This window comes from Lytechinus variegatus, chromosome 16, assembly GCF_018143015.1.
Source record: "Lytechinus variegatus isolate NC3 chromosome 16, Lvar_3.0, whole genome shotgun sequence".
Classification (NCBI taxonomy): Eukaryota; Metazoa; Echinodermata; class Echinoidea; order Temnopleuroida; family Toxopneustidae; genus Lytechinus; species Lytechinus variegatus.
The window spans coordinates 25,688,222-25,710,256 of NC_054755.1; the positions used below are offsets into that span (position 1 = coordinate 25,688,222).

General features: G+C 36.6%; 1 protein-coding gene across 1 annotated transcript; it reads left to right on the top strand.

Annotated features, from left to right (window-relative positions):
- Positions 1-12,518: 12,518 nt before the first annotated feature.
- LOC121430128 (divergent protein kinase domain 2A-like) lies at positions 12,519-21,543 on the top strand. Its single transcript, XM_041627407.1, has 7 exons — positions 12,519-12,642; positions 15,535-15,724; positions 16,168-16,659; positions 17,702-17,842; positions 18,564-18,723; positions 19,685-19,831; positions 20,512-21,543. The coding sequence occupies exons 2-7, from the start codon at positions 15,575-15,577 to the stop codon at positions 20,688-20,690; spliced, it is 1,269 nt and encodes a 422-aa protein (XP_041483341.1). The 5' UTR covers positions 12,519-12,642; positions 15,535-15,574; the 3' UTR covers positions 20,691-21,543.
- The last annotated feature ends 492 nt before the right edge of the window (positions 21,544-22,035 follow it).

Here is a 22,035-nt window from a genome sequence, read left to right on the forward strand (position 1 = left end):
CTATACATGTAGTATCTCTCAATTCTGACCATGTTTGTTAATCATGTCTGTACAGCAAGCATTTGCATAATGTAGCTTTATAAAAGCATGCAAGTCACTGAAAGAACAAATGAATGCGAACATTAGTTTCACACCGCTATTACATGTAGTATTACGGAACAGCCTCATGGTACATGTAAATGTAGTTTCTCGCAAAGCCTGGACAAAATCATACAACATCAGACAAGATTAAATGTACAGTTAGCTGGGTACGAAGGAAATGAATGACTTGGGAAAGCGGGACTTGGTAATTGGTGATTCATCCTGATCCGGACGAGCATACGATGTGCCAAGCTCATGAGCAAGGATCCATCGGGTCCAAGACAACACGGATGTCTGCACATGGGACAACGGGATATGGCAGATGAAAGGTTTGCCCATGTGTCGGAAGCAATTCCAGTTTGCAGCTTGAGCCTTACGATGGCTTCCAGGCAAGCTTTTTACTGAATGTACATGTACATTGTATGATTATTTTTTGCTAAAGCAGGATCCAATTGGAACCAGGATGAGCCAGGATCCTGATAAGAAAGTGTGCATGGGTGGTTCTATGACAAAGACTGTTGTAGCACAAGGTCAAGGACACGTTTTGATTTGATTGCCCAATTTTTTTAACTCTCAATCGCTGTTCCCTGGATACATGTACAGGGTAGGTGAATTTCCTCTGAAAAATATTGAATAAAATTTTATGAATTTTCACTTATCCCCTGGCTGGTGCACAACATTCCTTGGATTCCTCTGCCTCCCATTCTAATCACTTCGAAGGTTCAAGGTTGTTTCCTTGTAAAATTCTAAATTTCCATTGTTACAAGCTCAAGGCTTGTCCATCTTCAAGTACATGTACATAACTTACTTGATTATAATGAAATTCTTAACTTGTCCACAACCCTTTCTTTGTGTCCCTGAAGTCAAGAGGTTCCTAATATTTTTTTCTTATTCAATTTACATGCATAATACAAAAATTTTCAATTTGAATTTTGTTTTGTTGTCATTCTCTGTATGTATATTGAGAGCAGTTCAATTTTCAGACCTCATGTACAGTGTACAGGGGCCTTGTTTCATAAAAAATTATTACAGTAACAAATTTTTAATAATAAAGCGACTCAAATCATTTGATTTGATTGGCCGAAAGTAACCTTGTTACAGAAAGTGTGCATTTGTTAAAATTGGACCCAGTACTAGGGTTCCTCCAAGCAGACGAGTATTCACCTGTCTCCCCTTAGGGGTCAATACACTTCTCCGGAATGGACCCAGGCTGGTCATTTCCTTCAATACTCTATTTAATAATTGAGGCAACCTACATTTTCAGAGAGTGGAAGTTTGAGAGGTTTGGATAAGGACTCATTCATTATGACAGCGTCAGTTTGCAGTCAATCGCACTTGAAGCACAACTTCACACATGCTTACAAATTATCTTATAAGTACAGTTACACTGTCACATTTTACATATTTGAAAAATACATATATGTACATGTACATGTAAATGTAGACATACATGTAGGTAATCTATCAAGACAGATTTTGGGGGTCAGAAAACTACTCAATTGAGTAGGGGAAGGCGGGGTAAGTCGTGACAGTTTTTGCTTTTTGCATGTTAGAATTGATATGATTAATAATCTTGTCGAAATAAGTACCTTGTCTTTAAATTTAATTCTTCTGAAATATTTTCCACCTATATATAACTTTCTATCCCCACACTTAAAGTCATCGTGACCTTTGAAAAAAACGATGTAAAATGGCTCAACTTGCCCCATATATGGGGTAAGTTTGAGCCACCTTCTGGGGTAAGTTGAGCTACAAAAACTATGTACAAAATGTATGGGGGAGAACCAGCATGTCAGTTTTTTTGTTTTAAGTCTTTTCACTTGCTAATTCTCTATAAATACTAACATCCTGTAAAATGAAAAGAGCAGTTATGTAAATTTGCTCCTTTCAGCCTGCATTTCAATCGATTTTTATGGTTTGTTTGTTTTTTAAGATACATTACCATAGGAATTACCATGGCTCAACTTGCCCCATGCTGTTTGGCTCAACTTACCCCAGTCCGAACTTAGTGCGATAATTTTGTATCCACACATTTATTATGCATCCATCATATAAAAGACTATGATAAGAATGAAGATCCATACCTGGACTAATAATGTTGTTATCATGTCTTTATTATATTTAAAGACGTGTGTGTTTATAAAGCACTTATCTATTTCACACTCTTTTTTATTTTTTGGCTGAAATTCACATTTTTCCCTCTAAAAAACTACTTTTTGTTTCAAGGTTGGAAACAATGTGGTGGGGTTAGGGGTTATGCTATGGGTCATCAATACATGACACCACCACAATGTCTGACTCATTCATTATTGGCCTGGGGCTGGTGGCTCAACTTGCCCCTATGCTCAACTTACCCCGCCTTCCCCTATCTGTTCTAATACATGTCAATGGTTCCACAAACTACATGTATGAGCATCCTTTATTCTGGATCTCGTCTGCATGTACAATGTAAATTACTTTTTTGGTTTATTCCTTGCACAGTACATACATGTACATGTATTTGGAAATAAATTACAATGCAACATGTACATACATGTAGACCTACAAGTATGTAGGACAATCTGTGTACACACAGGTACATGAACATGATACATTGTAGCATGAATTAAAAGCATGCTGATTGGTTCTCCTAAGTGATTTATTGAATAATTGAGCTACAGTACTATACATGTAGGCCCAAGTCCTTGTGTGTCCATGTACAAGAACTGTAATGAAACTCTACAAAATTCAAAAGACAATACATATAGGTGGTTTCAGACCGCCTCGAAGTTCGCCAGTTCCAGGTATTCTCTGATCGGGAAATTTACCCCGATCAGAAAATACCAGGTATTTTGGTAATGTGAAAGCAAACTACGCGTAATCTCCCCGAAAGAAAATACCCGCTAAATAGTAGGTACTTGGCGAAATTACGAGAACTTTCGTGGGGATTTTTCCAAGGTCGCAGGTATTTTGGCAATGTGAAAGCAAATTACGGGAACTTTTATCCCAGCGTGTCATTGGGCGCGGCGGCGTGGATGGCTGCAGGGCTAGTGATTTTGAATCTCCCGCCTTGCCTGCTTATCAGACCACACTGCGCATGCTCGTAACTTCGGGAACTTATCCCGAAGGATGTGTTTCGGGGCGGTGTGAATGCAGGAATAATTAACGGGTATTTTTTAGCCTTAAAAAGTTCTCGTAATTTAACGGGGATTCTTGTGATCGAGGCGGTTTGAAACCGCCTAATATGGATCCCAAGGACAATTTATAACAATGTACATGTAATTGATAAGACACTGTGACCTTTGACCTAGTGTACTGGATGTCTTGTATCAGATTTTACTTCCATTCTTCCCCATTGTCTGTGAGTGAAAGGTCAAGCCATTGTTTGCTCTCAGTCATCTCAAGTACTGATTGCATTCAGTAGGCCTCTGATTACAGATTAAGACTTCCAATAGGCTTACAATAATGTGCTGAAAAGGCACAGCTAAAGATTATACCATACAGGATATCCATATGCATTGAGGTCAGCCTACGTACGTACTACATGTACATGTACATTTGTACTTCATGAAGGATTGCATTTGTACATTTTTTAATATACACATTACAAAATGCAATTTGTGACATCTACAAAGAAGCAAGAAATCTCATACTGTATAGTGGCAGGCCTATAGTTTGGGAACATTTAGGGTTGTTGGAATAAAAGATGAACTTATTGCTAAAAGAGTTCTGCTGATATATGCGTGTAATTGTAAAATGTAAAATAACTGGCATTAATTTATGAACAGTAAGAATGAATCACTGAAGGGAGAGGGAGGGGTAGTGACATACATGTACATGTATATTGTAGGATGAATATGGCAATATACATGTACAGTACATGTACACTGTACCAAACACCTGAAAGGTATGGAGCTAACGTTTGTACAGTATGTTGCATGGGTTAAAAGAACACAAAGTTTTCTATAATTATACATTTTTCAAACTGGAATGAACGTAATACCCCCCAAAAAATACATGACTGTACACCATCTAAGAGTCTACGGCATTGTACCTGAGCACAGTTTTAAGGTACATGGAGGCTACCATACATGTACATGTAAGCCTACATCACAAAACAGAACTTTGTTGGGATGGGGCATATAATTATGCAAGGTCACTGGCAGTGATCACATGATCAATTCTAAAGAAAAATATCATAAATCAATTATTACAAAAATGTATTAATTATCTGCCTCCATCACTCCTGAAGTTTCTTACACTACAGATGAAAGGGGGGTGTCACACTAGAGTTTTGAAGTACCAAGAAAAAAGTGTGAGTAAAAATTACAAGTACTGAGACAAAGCGGCCATGCCGACCAACAAAAGGTATTTATCAGGGAAAAAAGGCAGCTAAGGCCAGCCGATGGCATTGGATATTTTTTCATACATGTATCAACAGACGCATGAGGCACCCCTTCAAATGTACAGTGTACATTTTTTTTTTTAATAAAAAATGAAAATATAGATTTATTTTCAAATATAAAAAACACATTGACTCTAATACTAGAGGTCTAGATTATAAACACACAGACACTGAACACGCACTTGTGTTCTGCTCAAAAGGAATGAAGATAATGCAGGTCATAAATTATGGTGGTTCTGATCTTTCATGAATTTTTAGCATATTATGATAGCTATGAGTACCAATACTACAAATATAACATAAGCCTACATGTATTGTAGGTACACAATTTTTTAACATTAACTTCATTCAAAACATTCACAACAATCTGTCATTCCTTTCCTGACATCAATTCAAATAAATAAGCCACACTTGAACTTTGAAGTTAGATAGAAATTAAAATACCAAAATTCAAAAAGGCAAAGACTTACTTTCCAATGATCTCACAAAGCTCATATACATCATCAAAGAGCAAATCTTCATCCGCCATCGTTCTGTAGGGGTTGTCTTACTCGTCTCACGTCGCTGCAAATTGAACTTGAATTACGAAAGTTACGTTAAAAATGAAGAGACAACAAATGAATGATCCAGTCCTCTATAAACTACGAAGTTATAACACTGTCCGAGGAAAACTACAAAAAAATATCCTGAATGTTCAATTAATTGTCTGTAGTAGATCTAAGAACATACACTGTGCATGTGTAACTCTCTCAGTCGATGATTGACTGTCCAGTGCAGTGAATGAGCTCCTCTCTGTTACAGCTGCGGAGCCACAGTCGAAAGACAGTGCACAGGGCATTGAGTGTAGCAGGCGCAGGTGCAAACCCGTTACCGTGTACCGCTGCTCGGCTCGACACTCACACAGACACAGCCCTCACTCCTCGTCAAAAAAAAGGTGTGTCAACCTCCGTCGAAAATAGCTTGAAAATAATACTAGAATCACTGTTTTTTCATAAGCAAGATACCTACGACCGTCTAGAATACCAAGAGTTTATCCATATATTCCAGAATATAATTAAATCCACAAAATGTGTATTTTTGTAACCGCTGCCGAAACCCGAAAAGACCTTTCGTCTCGGAGCTATCTCTGGGGGCAGGTCCAATTAATTTTACCAGCGCCCTCTGTGATCAAAGGCAGTATAGTTTTGTAGAATACAACAAGTTGAATGAATGAATGAATGAATGAATGAATGAATGAATGAATGAATGAATGAATGAATGAATGAATGAATGAATGAATGAATGAATGAATGAATGAATGAATGAATGAATGAATGAATGAATGAATGAATGAATGAATGAATGAATGAATGAATGAATGAATGAATGAATGAATGAATGAATGAATGAATGAATGAATGATTGGATGGATGGATGGATGGATGGATGGATGATGGATGGATGGATGGATGGATGATTAATTGATTGAATGAATGAATGAATGAATGAATGAATGAATGAATGAATGAATGAATGAATGAATGAATGAATGAATGGATGGATGGATGGATAGATGGATGGATAGATGGATGGATGGATGAGTGAATGAATGAAAAAATGAACATATCACTTTTAATTTGCATAAGTTTATATAAAAATTCTTGTGAGAGGGGCTCTATCCAACATGGCTCAGTCATAATAACCAGTATTTTTCGCTGGGCACGTGCAAACTTTTCAAAAAAATATCGAAAGTGAGGGAGCAAAGCATCAAGATTGTCATTGGGGTGCTTTTGCAATCTTTACAGTTAAATTAAAGGATTTTGTGCATACTTTTGGTGAATTTATGATAATGTTCATTAAAAAATGTATATATCAGTTGTCAAAAATGTTGGGGGCATCTGACCCCCTCCCCCCTCCCTGCCTCCCTGCTGCGTATACGGCCATGATAATAACATGTCACCCCGACGTTATAACGAACACTAAATCTGGAACTCGGTGGCAATATTATGAGCAAACGCTAACATGATGACAGGTGACTATATAGGCCTATAGAAGAAAAGAATAATCATCATCAATATTGTGGCAATTTAAGGTCCAAAATCACAAATAATTAGTTAGTGATACCATTGACATAAAGCCAGTCATACAACAGAATTTCGGTTCACGTTGATAGCCCTTCTTCTTTTTCTTTCTCCGTCGTCGTTTATGTATTTATTTCAGTTTCCTTTCGTCCCTTTTTTCTTAATTTGTTTTATTTTCCTGCCTTGATTTTCTTCCATTTCTTTTTAAGCCCCCCCCCCCCCTGAAAACTTCCTTTTGTCACCTTTTCATGGTTTTATTTCTACATTCCCTTCTTTCGTTCTTTTCATTCGTCCTATATTTCTTTATTCATCTATTTCTTTCTTTTTATTTCTTTATTTCAAGTTGTTTGATTTCGTTTTTAGAATTGAAGGGATGGTCCGGGCTGAAAATATTTATATCTTAATAGAGTAGAATTCACTGAGCAAAATACCGAAAAATTTCATCAAAATCAGATAACAAATAACAAAGTTTAATATTGGATTTTAAAGTTTAGCAATATTTTGTGAAAACAGTCGTCATGAATATCAGTTAGGTGGGCTGATAATGTCACATCCCCACTTTATCTTTTGTATTTCATTATATGAAATTAGGTTTTATTCAAAAATTTTCTTCCAAGAACTAGAAAAATTGGATTGACAACTGATTCAGTGCATTAGATATTTATTGCTGCAACTTATTTCATTATAAGGAGACATATTATTCATACAAGTATGAAATAATGAAAAAAATAATGATTTTATGTAATAACATAAGAAAACAGAAAGTGGGGATGTGACATCATCAGCCCACAAAATGAATATTCATGACGACTGTTTTCACAAAATAATTGCTAAACTTTAAACTTCAATAACTTTATTATTCGTTATCCGATTTTGATGAAATTTTTCGTCATTTTGCTCATTTTCAGCCCGGACTATCCCTTTAACTTTTCCATGTCGAAAATTTTACTGGACTAATTCCAAAAAATACATGAAGCAACAATTACAAAGTAGCAGTTGTATCTGAAAAAGTCGAACTAGAATTATACAAATCTAGTAATAATATTACTTGAAAATATTAGCACTATGAAATACATCCATGATATATAATAAAAATTAGTATTATTATCATTTCTATACACTCTTAAAAATTAATCACGTCAAAACACATTTGATTTACTTGCTTTAGTGGAAATTGACGAGGAAGCAAAGTAACTAAGCAGTGAGCCCTATATAATTTTTTTCAAAAGGCACATGCATATTATGAAGAGCTCCGTTGCAAAAGGGGTTAGGTCCATTTTTTCATCAAATTTGATTTTTGTTGTTGTCTCAATGTATATAGATTTGTAGTTCCTCTATAAGATGATACCAAAGAAAAGTTGAAATTCCCATTAAAGAAGTGAAAAAAAAAACCAAAAAAGCACCCATTTTTCGAAAGGGGTTAGGTCCATTTCAGTTTGGTTGCAAAAGGGGTTAGGTCCACAAAGAATTATTTTGGATAAGAATTGTTTTTAAATATGAGGACAGGTAGATTTCTTTTGTACCCAAATTCATGTTCACAAGGTACGGTATCATGAAAATCTAGTTTCGCATAAGAATATTGCAATATGGGAGAATAAAATAAATGATTTTCTTGGAGTGGACCTAACCCCTTTTGCATCAAAACTCTTCTGAAGATCTCATTTTCAGAAGGGGTTAGGTCAATTTTTCATAAATTTTATTGTTTTCTGTCACGAAAACTATAGATTTTGAGTCAGTCTGATGATACCAAACAAAATTTGAAATTCACATTAAAACTTTAATAAAAGTGGCAAGAAAATCACTTTTTTATTTCAGAGAGATTGAATTCATCACTGTAAAAACTGTGGTGTTAAAACTGACACTAATTGGTGTAATAGAGGACCACACCCTGAGGTGTTAAAATTACACCCTATAGAGATTGAACATAACAAAGAGTGTAAATGTAACAACCAAAGGTGTTGTAATAACACCTATAGGTGTAAAACTAACACCACCAATTTAACACCGGTGTAAAATAACTGGTGTGGTCCTCTATGTACATCGGTTAACACCACAGTTTTTTTGCTGTGATTTCAGTTTGCTTGCAAAAGGGGTTAGGTCCACAATCATATTTTCTTTTAAATATATATAATAACAAATTGAAAGCAGATAGATTTCTTTTGTTCCCAGTTTTATGTTCACATGATAGGGTAGTAGATTATGACAATTTAGTTTCGCATAAGAATATTGCAATAAGTGAAAATAAAAAACATGATTTTTCTCGGAACGGTCGAAAGTGGACCTAACCCCTTTTGCAACCAAACTCACATTATGGTGAAACGAAATAATGAACAATTTATGTTTATAGCATTTTTAAATCTTGATCATCAAATCCGTAATAAAGATACTGATTTTTCGAGGGAGAAAAACGAACGAACTGAAAATTATATAACCAACATTTTGAGAGCGCGAAGTCTGAGCTTAATTTATTTTTGATAGAGGCTTGGGGAGAGTTTCATCAACAATTTTGTCAGTCAAGTTTCAGATCTGACATCTTTCCTAGATATGATTGGCTGAGAGGCACTGCTACTATGGTAACTGTCGGATAAACGAGATTTTTCGGATATGACACGTCCGACAAGTCCTTTCATGAAACGCTCCCCAGCAGAAAACGGGACATTTTAAGCACCATTTGAACTGATGACGAAGATAAGTATCAGGCGCGGATCCAGGAGGCGGCCGAGCCGACCCCCGCCCCCCCCCCCCCTATTTCTTGGCAACCTGCAGAAAAAAGTGTACTCTTTAATAGAAACTACGAAAAACAGGAAGAAAAGTATGAAAGAGGTATTGCACCCATGATGTGTAATTTACAGCCTCGTAACGACCGGCCCGACCCCGAAAGGAAACAAGCAAAAGGTGAGGGGAAGAATTGGAAAATAGACTTTATATAAAAATTTCGCTCGCGCTTCGCGCTCGCATTGCCTGTGTAACGAATTCCATTCAAGAAGATTAAATGACACTTAATATATCCAGTTCTGAATTCAATTTGCACACAGTATTTTAGCTCGCACAACGAGCATTTATTATTTTGTTTAATTGATTTACACAAATTGTATCAAAATTTTCAGCTCGCGCTGCACGCTCGCATTGTTTGATTTGTGAGATACCTGTCCTCTTTGGAAATCCTTTCCAAAATTTGTCAAAATGCTCCTTTATTATGTCAGTATATAAAAAAAATTAAGCTCGTGCTTCGCGCTCGCATTTAATTGTTTGAGACACATAGCTTGTTCTTTATTTAAATAAAAACGCGCTTAGACTGTCCAGTTTTCAGGTCGGAATATCAAAAATGTTGAGCTTGCGCTTCGCACTCTCATTATTCAATTGGTGATACTTGTATCCTCTTCATTAATCACTCAAAACATGCCCCCCCCCCCCGCTTCCGCCGCCTATGATAGTATATCATTGACAAAAATGCGAGCGCAAAGCGGGATCCAGTAATTTTCTTCGATACTGACCTAAAAAAAATAGAGAAGACCTACATAATATAAGCAGATTTTGTATTCATTATCAGGAAACATAATCCCATAAGACAACTGAGAGTGCGATGCGATAAAATGAACAAAAGAGGGTTTAACTACCGGTACTTTAATTGTATAAATTACGATATGTACAATGTCACAAAGCAAAAAAAAAAAATGCATGCGTGGAGAGCAAGCTGAATTCGTTTGATATACAGTACCTGAAATAATAAATTTTAAGCACTATAATCGCAAATGTGATGCGTATGCCACTGTATGAATAAAAAAGGATTTTTTAATTTCTTTTTTAGGTCTGTTAATTTTATACAAAAAAATCATGAATACGTTAGGGCTTATACTTAGGCCTATCTCACAAAACTGGAGGGGGGATGCGAGTGCGATGCGCAGTTTTTAATTTAGGAAAATGGGGCATTTCAACCGCTGTTTTACAATCACAAACAGAATGTGTTTTTTTTTAATTGCGAAACGCGGATTAGAATATTTCTTTCTATAATGACTTGAAAATGAAACATTCAAGGGATAGTTTTATAATTCCCCCTTCTTTCATTTTCTTTACTTTTCTTCCTCTTCTTTTCTTCATCACTTCCCACTAGCGTACCTACAGGGGGGGGGGGCAGTCTGCCCTTCTGACGACTCACAACCCATACAAATAACGTATCCCTCCCCCCACGAGCTTGAAGCTTTTTTTTCGCTTGTCAAGTTTTTGGGCGGACGATTTTGCCCCCCCCCTGTGAAAAACCCTAGGTACGCCACTGTCACTTTCTTTTCCATTCTTCTTTTTTTCAGTTTCTCCCTTTATCCCATATTTGTGCCGCTACTAAAGTTTTTTTTTTTTTTTTTTTGATTGATTGATTGATTGCATTTATTCTTTTTCATTCCAAATTTAACAAAAGTTACAATGTAAAGCATAACACAAAAATATCATATACAGAAATGAAAAAAGGGAACCCACTGGAAAGCAAAGCTTGTTAGTATGGGTTCCCTGCAATAAATAGTTAAAGTATATCTTTGAGGAATACCAGTGTGGTCAAGCTTTTTATGTTTACTAACTAAGTTACAATTAACAGAAAAAATGTTATATCGTGCCCCTGCTGTATAAATAAAAAAAAACCTAAGTTCGGGAGTGTTTGAAAAGACAATTACTTGGACAAGAGAGGACGAATACTAAAAACAAAACAAAGACAAAAACAAAAACGGCACACACAAAAACAAAACAGAACAGGACAAGACAGCAAAAAAAAAAAAAAAGGAAAAGAAACAAAATGGCACACACACACACAAACAAAAACAAAACAGAACAGGACAAGACAGCAAAAAAAAAGGAAAAGAAACATAACAAAACACAGTTAGGGGCAACGGCCCTGTGCCTCTGCATGGACTAGCCGTTACGTTCTTCCATTTAGGTAAAGGGTCAAAATTATTTTTCCTTTTTGAAGAAGAAGAAGAAAAAAAAAACCCACCTAATTTTCTTTCCATTTCACACTCTCTCCTTTCCTGTCACTCGTTTTCCTTTTTTTTCTTCCTCTATTTTTTCTTTATTATTTTCCTCCTTCTCCTCCCTTTGAAAGCACCCCATCGAAGGTCTGCCAAAATTTCTGAACCCCCTTTTCGAGGGCTTTTCGTTGGCTTTTTATGCCTTGGGGACCCCCTTAAATCCGGAACACTGCTCAATGTACCCCCTATCTCAGGTGAGCTCTCATTCCAACAAAAGGTCCGTACTTTACTTTTTTTTAATGAAATAATCCTGAATGAGCTTTCAAAACTAGAATTTGATCCCGGGATTCGATCAATTTTTCTATGTTATTCAAGATATTTTATAACCCCCTTTAAATTTCCCAGGAGTCCAAAGAGGGAGATGAAAAAAAACCCACCCCTTTTTCCAAGAAATCTCCGGGTGAAAATACAAATACACCCCCTGTTTTACAATTCGAGGGCCGGACTTGTCCCGCTAAAAGATACCCCTTTACCGGATATTTTGGGAACACGCATGTGGTCCTTCCGACCCGGGGGCGGGAGGGGGGGGGGCACTATATAGGGTTTGCCATATAGTAGAAGGGGTGATCGCCAGTCTTATTATAGTAGATGGGGTTCGCCAGTCATAGTAGATGGGGGTCGACATATAGGCCTTGTTAGTAGATATTTAGTTAGGGTTTGTCAGTCATAATAGAGGATGAGGGTCACAAGTCATAAAACATGTCAAAGTAGAAGGCGTAATCGCCAGTCTTAATAGAACTTAGAAGATGGGGTTCGCCCATAGAGATATACATCTCTATTCGCCCCATTTGACAATCCACTAAAAAAAAAAAAAAAAGATCCTCGCACATTTACATTACGAATTTTTTTAATGCCTCTCAAAAGCCCCCCCCCCCGCCTCCTGGGTCCGCCAGTGCCTTTCGCATCCTTTTTGCTTTGTCGTTCCCTTTCCCTTTTTCTCATCAGCAGCTCCCCGTAGGCCTATAGTACCATCCACCGCACCGCCGCAATGCTAGCTCGGCCTGCGCTTCCGCATCATAGCACATTCAAATTCGGGGAAGCTTTTGCCTTGGCATCAAGCAGGAAACATCCAACGTTCAACTGTTGCTTATTCCATGTTTTAAAGGTAACATAAGAATAGAAATTGGCTAGAGAGCCCGGTATATAATTTATGTATAAGTTTTAACTCACTAAAGCCTTATAGTCACTTGTTTTGTTATTTTTGTTACAATGTAGTTGGCCTTGGTCCCATGTGTGTAATTTAGTGTAGGCCTAGTAGACCGAGGCATATAAAGTCTGATGCTGCGGCCTGTGCACAAGCGTGTGAATGAATTTGACTTTGAGAGAGTAATGGTGATGCCCTTAATTTTATTATTTCATTGTCAAACAGTCTTTTCATGCTTAAGGTGGGCTTGGTTGGCTGCGATCCAGGACCAGGTCTGTAATTTGAAGCCTTTTTTTAAATTTAGACTTTTGTTTAATCTTGAACTTTGAAGTTGACTTGAAGTTTCTGATTTTCAGTTTTTCACCCATTCAATGAACCTTGTTCTTTGTGTGTACTCAATGTGTGGCAAAATAAGGATGGCAATGTTTGGCTTATTTTTCTTTTTCTTTGGAACATATGCTTGATTGTTTAACACTCAGATTTCATTACAGCTAACCATCATACACTTGGCTCAAGTAAATTTGATTCTTTTAATTATTTTTTATTATATAGAGATTGAAAAATGAAAATTTTCTTGACATATTACTTTCCACCAATAGACATATTACTTGCCACACAAAAATATGCCTAAAATATAAGTTTTGGAGTGCTTTAGGGGCCGATTGAAAGGAAGTGTCTTTGTGGCACCCATTTCTTATGATGCGCCATGTGAAACATATTTTTACTAAAAATACTTGCAAACATTTCATTCATCTGTTAATAAACAAAATCTTTGTTTATTAAATGATTCGATATATCATTTGTTTATCATACATTTCAGAAATATCCCGCATACAGCACATTAGGGCTGGGACTAAAACCCGGGTACCCGGGTCCCGCCCGGAAGCGTCGGGTACCCGGGTAGAAAAATCAATACCCGATACCCGAAAATTGCTCACCAGTATAACGTACATTTGATTTGTATTGCGTAGTGTAAGACATGATTGTAAACTCATCACAAAAGTACACAAGTCTCATTCTGAATCTCACCAATTACCCTCGAAATATCCTTAATAAATATATTAGTTTTTCAAGTGATGATGATGTGACTGAGATCGTTCAATCGTCGCCATGTTTCTTTTGCAGCGCAGTGACGTCATCCAGCCACTGCGACGCAAGCCAATTTATGAATGAAAATATAGTAAGCATGCGCATTGCAATCCTCAGCCCCACGCAGTATTCCGTCAAAAAAAGTCTGCAATACTGTGTCACCTCGTACCAAAATCGACCTAGAATTCCACTTTCGTTTATTTCATATGAATTATGAAAGGTATTCTCTGAGGATCTGTGTTCTCACCGATACCACACAAGTAAGCAAATTTTATTACTTCTTGCTTTTCTGTCAAAATCTTACGAAGTAGCGTCGATGTTGCATCGTCTTTGTGAGTTTGTAGAATCTATCGCTACGTGAACAAAGTCAATTGATTTCCGGGTTTCGGAGCATACGAGGCGCCAGCCAATCACGTTCTTGATACCATTTTCAGTTTATCATAAACCAAAAATGGTAACACGATCGTGATTGGCTGGCGCATTCGACGCTCCGAAACCCGGAAATCAATTGATTTTGTTCACGGAGCGATAGATTCTAGAAATTTACGAACACGATGTAATATCGACGCTACTTCGTAAGATTTTGACGGAAAAGCAAGAAGTAATAAAAATTTGCTTACCAGTGCAGTATCGGTGGGAAAACAGATCCTCTGAGAATACCTTTTATATTTCATATAAAATATAGAAAAGTGGATTTCTAGGCCGATTTTGGTACGAGGTGACGGAGTATTGCAGACTTGTTTTGACGGAATACTGCGTTGGGCTGAGGCTTGCAATGCGCATGCTTACTATATTTTCATTCATAAATTGGCTTGCATCGCATTGGCTTGATGACGTCACCTATGGGGTTTCCACCAGTCATATTTCGAGCGACATGATTTTCGGGTACCCGGGTACCCGCCCGAAAATTACCACGGGTACCCGAAAAGAAAAAACCCCGAAAGTCCCAGGCCTACAGCACATCATAAAAGATGGGCAACACGAAAGATGGTCCTTGGAAAGACCCTTTCCATTTTCGTGCAATCGGCCCTTGGTGAATAAAAAAATTATTCCCAAATTACTAATGAAAAATAAATTGCAACTGTATGGAAATTAGTATTTTCTGTCACATAAGTGTTATTTGAATGATATTTTTATGATATTAAAGTACCGGGTATGTGTTGTGTATTGCATTGGCATACCATATGCATAGTCCTACCTGTAGATTCCCCACAGGCAGGATGGTTGCAGTGAGCAAGTGAAGACATTCCTCCCTGTTTCTTTAGATTGTAATTTTCAACATATATTGACATATATTAGATTGACTGTCTTGTGTGTCCTCACTGGAAAGAATCAATATGAACTCTGATGGTGGAATGCAAGTCTTTGCTGATAAAGAATCTTGAAAATACACAAATGTTGGATATGATATGAGGATAAGCTCAAAGCAATAAAGACTTAATCCTAAAATTTACAAGACCAGATAAAGACTTTTAATTGAAAGTCAGAGGTTTGGCACCGTCAGTTATCATTTTTGAAAAACGATGAGGGGCCAGGAAAATCTTCAGTAGGACTAATATGCTTTTGATGTTTGTGGGTTTTTTCCCGTTCAAATCAACTTGCCATTGTGGTGGACTTTACCTCAAAAGGACCCCTTGACTCACATACAGCTTAGTTTAAATTTAAAATAACAAATGTCTCAAAATATCTGTGAATGAATTAGTAACTTGTGAATGTAGTTATTGAATTAGTATTAAATGCCAAACTTTGTAACTTTTCTTCCAGGCTTTCTACGACTCTTCTCAATTCCTCACAAACAGCAAAGATGGCCACTTTAAGGCGCTACTTGAATCAATTTGCAAATCGGTTTTGCATCACCACCTCACAGCAATTAACCTGGCTTGCCGTTTTGTCATCATTGTGTCTCTTTGTGTATTATCAGCTTTACCTTCACTTCACTACAAATCACCTTGAGGTAATTCCCCCCCCCCAAAAAAAAAAGGAGTTTAAAGGTTAAATGTAATCTTAAACTACTTGATTTTCTTGATTTTTCAGAGCTAAATATATCTCGGAATATGTTTTTTAATTCGATTTTTAAGATAATTTTCATACCTACCTACACCAAGAGAATTTCAATATATATGTTCATATATGTTCACCAATATATGCAAATTCTGTCTATAATTTTCATAATTCAAATTTTTCTATCTCTTCTTAGAAAGTTTTTTTCCTGAAAAAAACTTGCTCTTTATCAAGGAATTTTTAAACTTACGCACATTTTACAGATAGTGGTATACATGTATATAAAGTCGATCCCTTCCCTTGCATGTGAACAATCATATCCCCTGATTAACGCATGTCTGTAATAAGACACATTCTTCATGATACTTCTGTACACTCTCCTCCATCTCTTGCTAGAGTGAATATTTTGTTGACGCTACCAAGTGTCCGGCCTGCTTCGGAACAACCCTCTGCAAGCGTTTCAGTCGAGGAGAGTTCCGTTTCCATTCATACTCCTCCATCCGCATCCTCGATTTTGTCAACGTCAAGAACGTCTACTTCGCTACCTACCTCGATCAGAAACCAGTCGTCTTGAAGAAGCTCGGACACACCTCCGAACACAACCAGTTTGACCGAGACCTCTGTACCAATGCGGAAAGTGGCCTTCTCGGATGCGACGTCTCGCAGCAGATTTACAAGTCTAAGCTCTCAGATATCATGTATGCAGATCGGCTCGAAGAGAAGGATGTCATGGGACTATCTGATTTGGTTAGGTGTCCATCCAGGAGGCTTTTAGACAGGATTTGGGATACGTTTGGAGAGAGGCAGTTCGATCATTCGTTGGCAAGAGATAACAAATTGATGTTGGCCACAACCATAGCCTTCAACCCAGAGCCACTCATTTATCAGGTAAATTGGTGAATGGCCGCTTTGTGTAGTACCACTTTTTAATGCCTATTTACTTTCTTCCCAAGTTGTGTATTTCCATGTTTGTCTAAAACTCTAGCTCTTAGCTCTAGCAGCACATTCATTCAAGCTCAAATTCATTTATTCTACATCTCTCAAGTATCAATGACAAAACGTATCAAAAGGTAAATAGTAAATCAAGATATATACATACCCATTTTACAAAAATATGTAAGTGATGATGATGATATTTAGGGAGTACCAAAATGCCATAAAAACCTTTCACCACTATACCCTGTGTTAACATTTACACCTAAATTTTGGAAAAACATGCATTTGAAATAAAATAAATCCATTATGCTAATTTTTTTAATCTGATACATGTACTAGAATATGTTGTCATTCTTCCCCTTTTACTGCTTGAAATCGATTCCCTTTAAAGGGGAATGAAACCTTTGGAACAAATAGGCTTGTGTAGAAACAGAAAAATCAAAGAATAAGAATAAAGAAAGTTTGAGAAAAATCAGACAAATAGTGAGAAAGTTATGAGCATTTGAATATTGCTATCACTAATGCTATGGAGATCCTCACATTGGCAATGCGACAAGGATGTGTGATGTCACTGATGAACAACTTTCCCTTTGGTGGACTATAAAATACCCTCAAAATGTCTCTTTTTGCTTTTTCTTATGATGATACAAACTCTTTATCCATGATGTATTCTTAAAAGATATGTATTACATGCCCTCATGTAGAAAGAACACATGATTTATGGATAGATGTGATAAAAGAGGCAATTCAAGTGAAATATATACTAAAGTAATGGGGAGAGTTGTTCACAAGTGACATCACACATCTTTGTTGCATTGCCAGTTTGCTATCTCCATAGCATTAGTGATCGCAATATTCAAATGCTCATAACTTTCTCATTATTTGTCTGATTTTTCTCAAACTTTTGTTGATCTGTTTCTTTGATTTTTGGGTTTTCAAACAAGCTATCTTGTTCCAATGGTTTCATTCTCCTTTAACATTCCCTCTTTTTTAGGCTTTTCCAAACCGGAAAGGCTGGCCATTCCCAGTGTACATGGGTGCATGTGGGAGGTTTACTGTTCAGGAATACAGCGGGCATACTCTGAGCTACTTCTACAAATTTAACTTCAACGTCAGAGCTGCACTAGCCATTCAGGTAGGTCAATTATGTTTTTTTTGCTCATTTGATGATGTCATAAAATTGTGCTGTTCTCCCCCCCCCAAAAAAAAAAAGAGAATGAATTTCAAAGTATTAAAACTACACAAAATATATTGTGGAAGGTACTTCTTTTGCTGGGCTGCATTCAATTCTATAATGATTGTTATTCTTGTTGTTGTCGTGATTGCTACTTTTGAAATCAAAATAAGCTGTACAGTTTTGTTATAAAGTCTTGGGATTTTAACAAAATATATATTAGAGAAACATTTTACTTGTAGATATTAAGGAATTTGTAATGAGACAGTAATATCAAACCATTTAATTATTAAAAAAAGAAAAAGATGGGTTTAAATTTTTTCATCAACTCATTAACTTTAATAAAAAGTCACTTTTGAAACACTTATCAAGATACTTGAATTGTATTGATTACAATTTCTACAGTTGTTACTCTTACAAATTTAATATGAAATGTAGAGATTGTGGTGTCACTGTTATGCCCAAGCTCTGATACATATGGGATAATTTTAGTCATGAATATTGAGATATAGGTGATAATATAAGAACTGAACGATTTTTATGTTGAAAATAAGAACTTGCTGATCAAATGTCGCAATTCTGAATGATAAATTATTAATTTGATATGTTGTTTTTCTAACCATTGATACACAAAATTTCTCAACTGATTTTTAATGCTGTCGGAACTTGAATTCATCCTCAGGCATTGAAGATAGCAGAACAACTATCTGAGAACAGAGAAGAGTTTGCTCTGTATCTCACCGACGTCTCGGAAGACAACCTAGCAGTCAACAGCAATGGAGAGGTTCTAGTGATTGATGCTGAAAACATCATTGTAGTGGACAGGAAGAAGATAAAAGAAGGTGAGACAGAGATTTGAAGTGATGATGACGGTGATGTGATGAATGATGGTGATGATGATGATGATGATGTTAATGGTGGTGATTATGATGATGATGATGGTGATGATGATGATGATAGTGATGATGATGGTGATGATGATGCTGATGCTGATGATAGTGATGATGATGATGGTTATGAAGATGATAATCATGGTCATGATGCTGCTGCTGATGATGATGATGAAGATGATGATGGAGATGATAAAGATGATGATGGAGATGATGGTGATGATGATTCTGATGAGGATGATGATGATGATGATGAAGATGATGATAGTGATGATGATGTAATGATGCTGATGATGGATATGAAGATGATGACGATGATGATGGTGGTGATTATTATTGTGATGATGGTGATGATGAGGGTGATGAAAAAGCTGATTGTGGAGTGGGTCTTGCACTTGGTGAAATACCGAAAACATCATATTACTGGGACATTAGATTTGAAGCGATGGTGATCATGAAGCTGGTGATGATGATGATAATAAAGATTACAATGAAGAAAATGGTGGTAATTATCATGGTGATGATGGTGATAATAGTGATGTTGAAGGTGAAGATGATGACGTTGATGGTGGTGGTGTTGTTGGTGGTGATGATGTTGAGGGTGATGAGACGGCAATTATGATGATTGTGGAGAGGGTCTAGCACTTGATGAATACTGAAAAGATTATTGTAATGGGACATGAGATTTGAAGTGATGATGATGGTGGTGATGATGATGATGATTATGATGATGATTAAATGGTTCAAATGGTGGATATGATTATGGTGAAGATGATCATAGTGATAATAGTCATGTTGATGGTGATGGTGATGATAATGGTGGTGACTCTAGTGATAAAAATGTAAACCAATCGATCAGAGTGCCCGAAAGAATGCATTATGTTAATCAAATATCCCTCTTTTTCCCCTTCAGATGCTAAACCTGGTTGGGATGTGAAGCACCAGTCTGAACATTCAGGATGTGGAAGTAGAAGAGAATGTATCATGTTCTCACATACAGATCTATGTAATCATTACTACAGTGATCATAACTACTATGCAGTGTGTCAAGGGCTATTCAGTAAGTATCTTTTACTCAATCTGAACACACTTATTCAAAGCTCAACCAATATTTTACATTCATTTTGGAAAAGGTAACAAAAATTTGAAAAATGGACAAGCAATTTACAGTTGAAGGCTGCTATTTTACATGCAATTGCCACTTGTCTATGAAACCTTCATTTTTGATCCTCTTGAATATGTGGATGAAAGGAAACCTGGCTATAAGAATACCTTCTATTTAAGGACTACTTCAAAGCCCTCATTACCTACATGCATATAGACTAACATTACTTTCCTGGTTGGTGTTTCATAAAGCTGTTAATAGTAAGATACGAGCGACTTTACAAATGACTTGTGATCCCTTCTTAGGAACTTCATCAACACCAATGAAAAAATCATGCTTAAATGATGCATACTAATGCATATGATAAAAAAGACAATGTGTTGCCTTAGGTATTAAGGTATTAAACTAAAATAAAAATGAAATTGTCATATTGATGAAAATTGATACTTGATGGGGCATTCCCTTTGGCAGCTTGTACAGGAATCTGTACCCATAGAAGTGGTGATGTGCAGAGCAAAATTATACAACATTTGTCTTGATTTGCCATCATCCATTCAGCGAATTGCCACAAACCTTTGTGTTACGGATCACTGAACACTCGTGGCCAATATTTTATTCTTTCTCTTTCCATCCAGGTAAAGATTCAAAATACGGTGATGGAGGTCTCTTACACAGCGTGCCCTCTGACCTCTCGCCTTACATGAGGGCAAAGGTCAAAGATCAGATCTCGGAATGTCGCAGCCCCAGAACACAGGAGGGAAGATACCTTGCCGTGAAGCAGCTTAAAGCAACCCTGATGAAGCTGATTACATAACACCAGCTGCAATAAGAATTCTTTAGGATGTGATGATCATTGTAAATGTCAGTCACGGGAATAATACACTGTGAGTTCATGGTGACATCACATGAGGTTTTCCAGGGGAGTGTTTCACGAGAAGTTTTTTCCAGTGATTTTCACTGAATAATTAGCTCTCAGCCAATCAGATGCAAGGCTTTGTTGTAGCTTATAACAATAATCAGTAAAAAACCACTGACTATTTGTTCAATGAAATGCTCCCCTGAAAAGGACTGCGAAGTTAAAGAATGAGAGAGAGATGGATTGAAAAGTAGGGTAAGAGAGTGCACTGTTCCTTGATATAGAGCTATAACTATTCAATGAGAAGAGAAGAGTGATATTATTTTGTCTGAAATCGCCACTTTGGGCATTTTTTCATGTGTGCCTTGTCATTTCTCTCTTCTTTTTTTTTTCCTTGAGAACCTTTTTTTTATCTCTTTCTGCTCATTATAGGCCTCCCCTGTGTTCTTATATAATATTGATACTTCTCTCTATCTCTCTCTCTCTCTTTAAAGCCCATACTGGATGGAATATGTGCTACATGAAAAAAAAAACTATTTCGTGTATTGATTAACAATTTTTTTTTATTACTCTGCTTATACCAAAGAAATTCAGCTGAAAACATGTAAAAGCTTTTGATATCAAGAAATTTATATGAACACAACTTTCAGTGCCATTCAGCCTTTTGCAGTGTTCCTTTGCAATGTTTTGATCTACTACATGGAGCTTATTTAAAAGGGAATGAATCCTTTGGAACATGTGGGCTTGTGTGGAAACAGGGAAATCAAAGAAGAAGAACAAAGAAAGTTTGAGAAAAATCAGACAAATAATGAGAAAATTATGAGAATTTGAATATTGCGACCACTAAATGCTATGGAGATCCTCCGGTTGGCAATACAACAAAGATGTGTGATGTCACATGTGAACAACTTTCCCTTGGATGGACTATAAAATACCCCCAAAATGTGTCTTTTTGCTCTTTCTTACTTCTGGTGATACAAACTCTTTATCCATAAATTTATTCGTTGAAAATATGTATTACATGCCCTCCTATAGAAAGAATACATGATCTACTGATAGATGTGATAAGAGGCAGTTTAAGTGAAATATATACTAAAGTAATAGGAGAGTTCACAAGTTACATCACACATCTTTTTCGCATTGCCAATGGGAGGGTTTCCATAGCATTAGTGATAACAATATTTAAGTGCTCATAACTTTCTCATTATATGTCCAATTTTTCTCAAACTTTTGTTGATCTGTTTCTTTGATTTTTCTGTTGTCACACAAGCTTTCTTGTTCCAAAGGTTTCATTTTCCTTTAA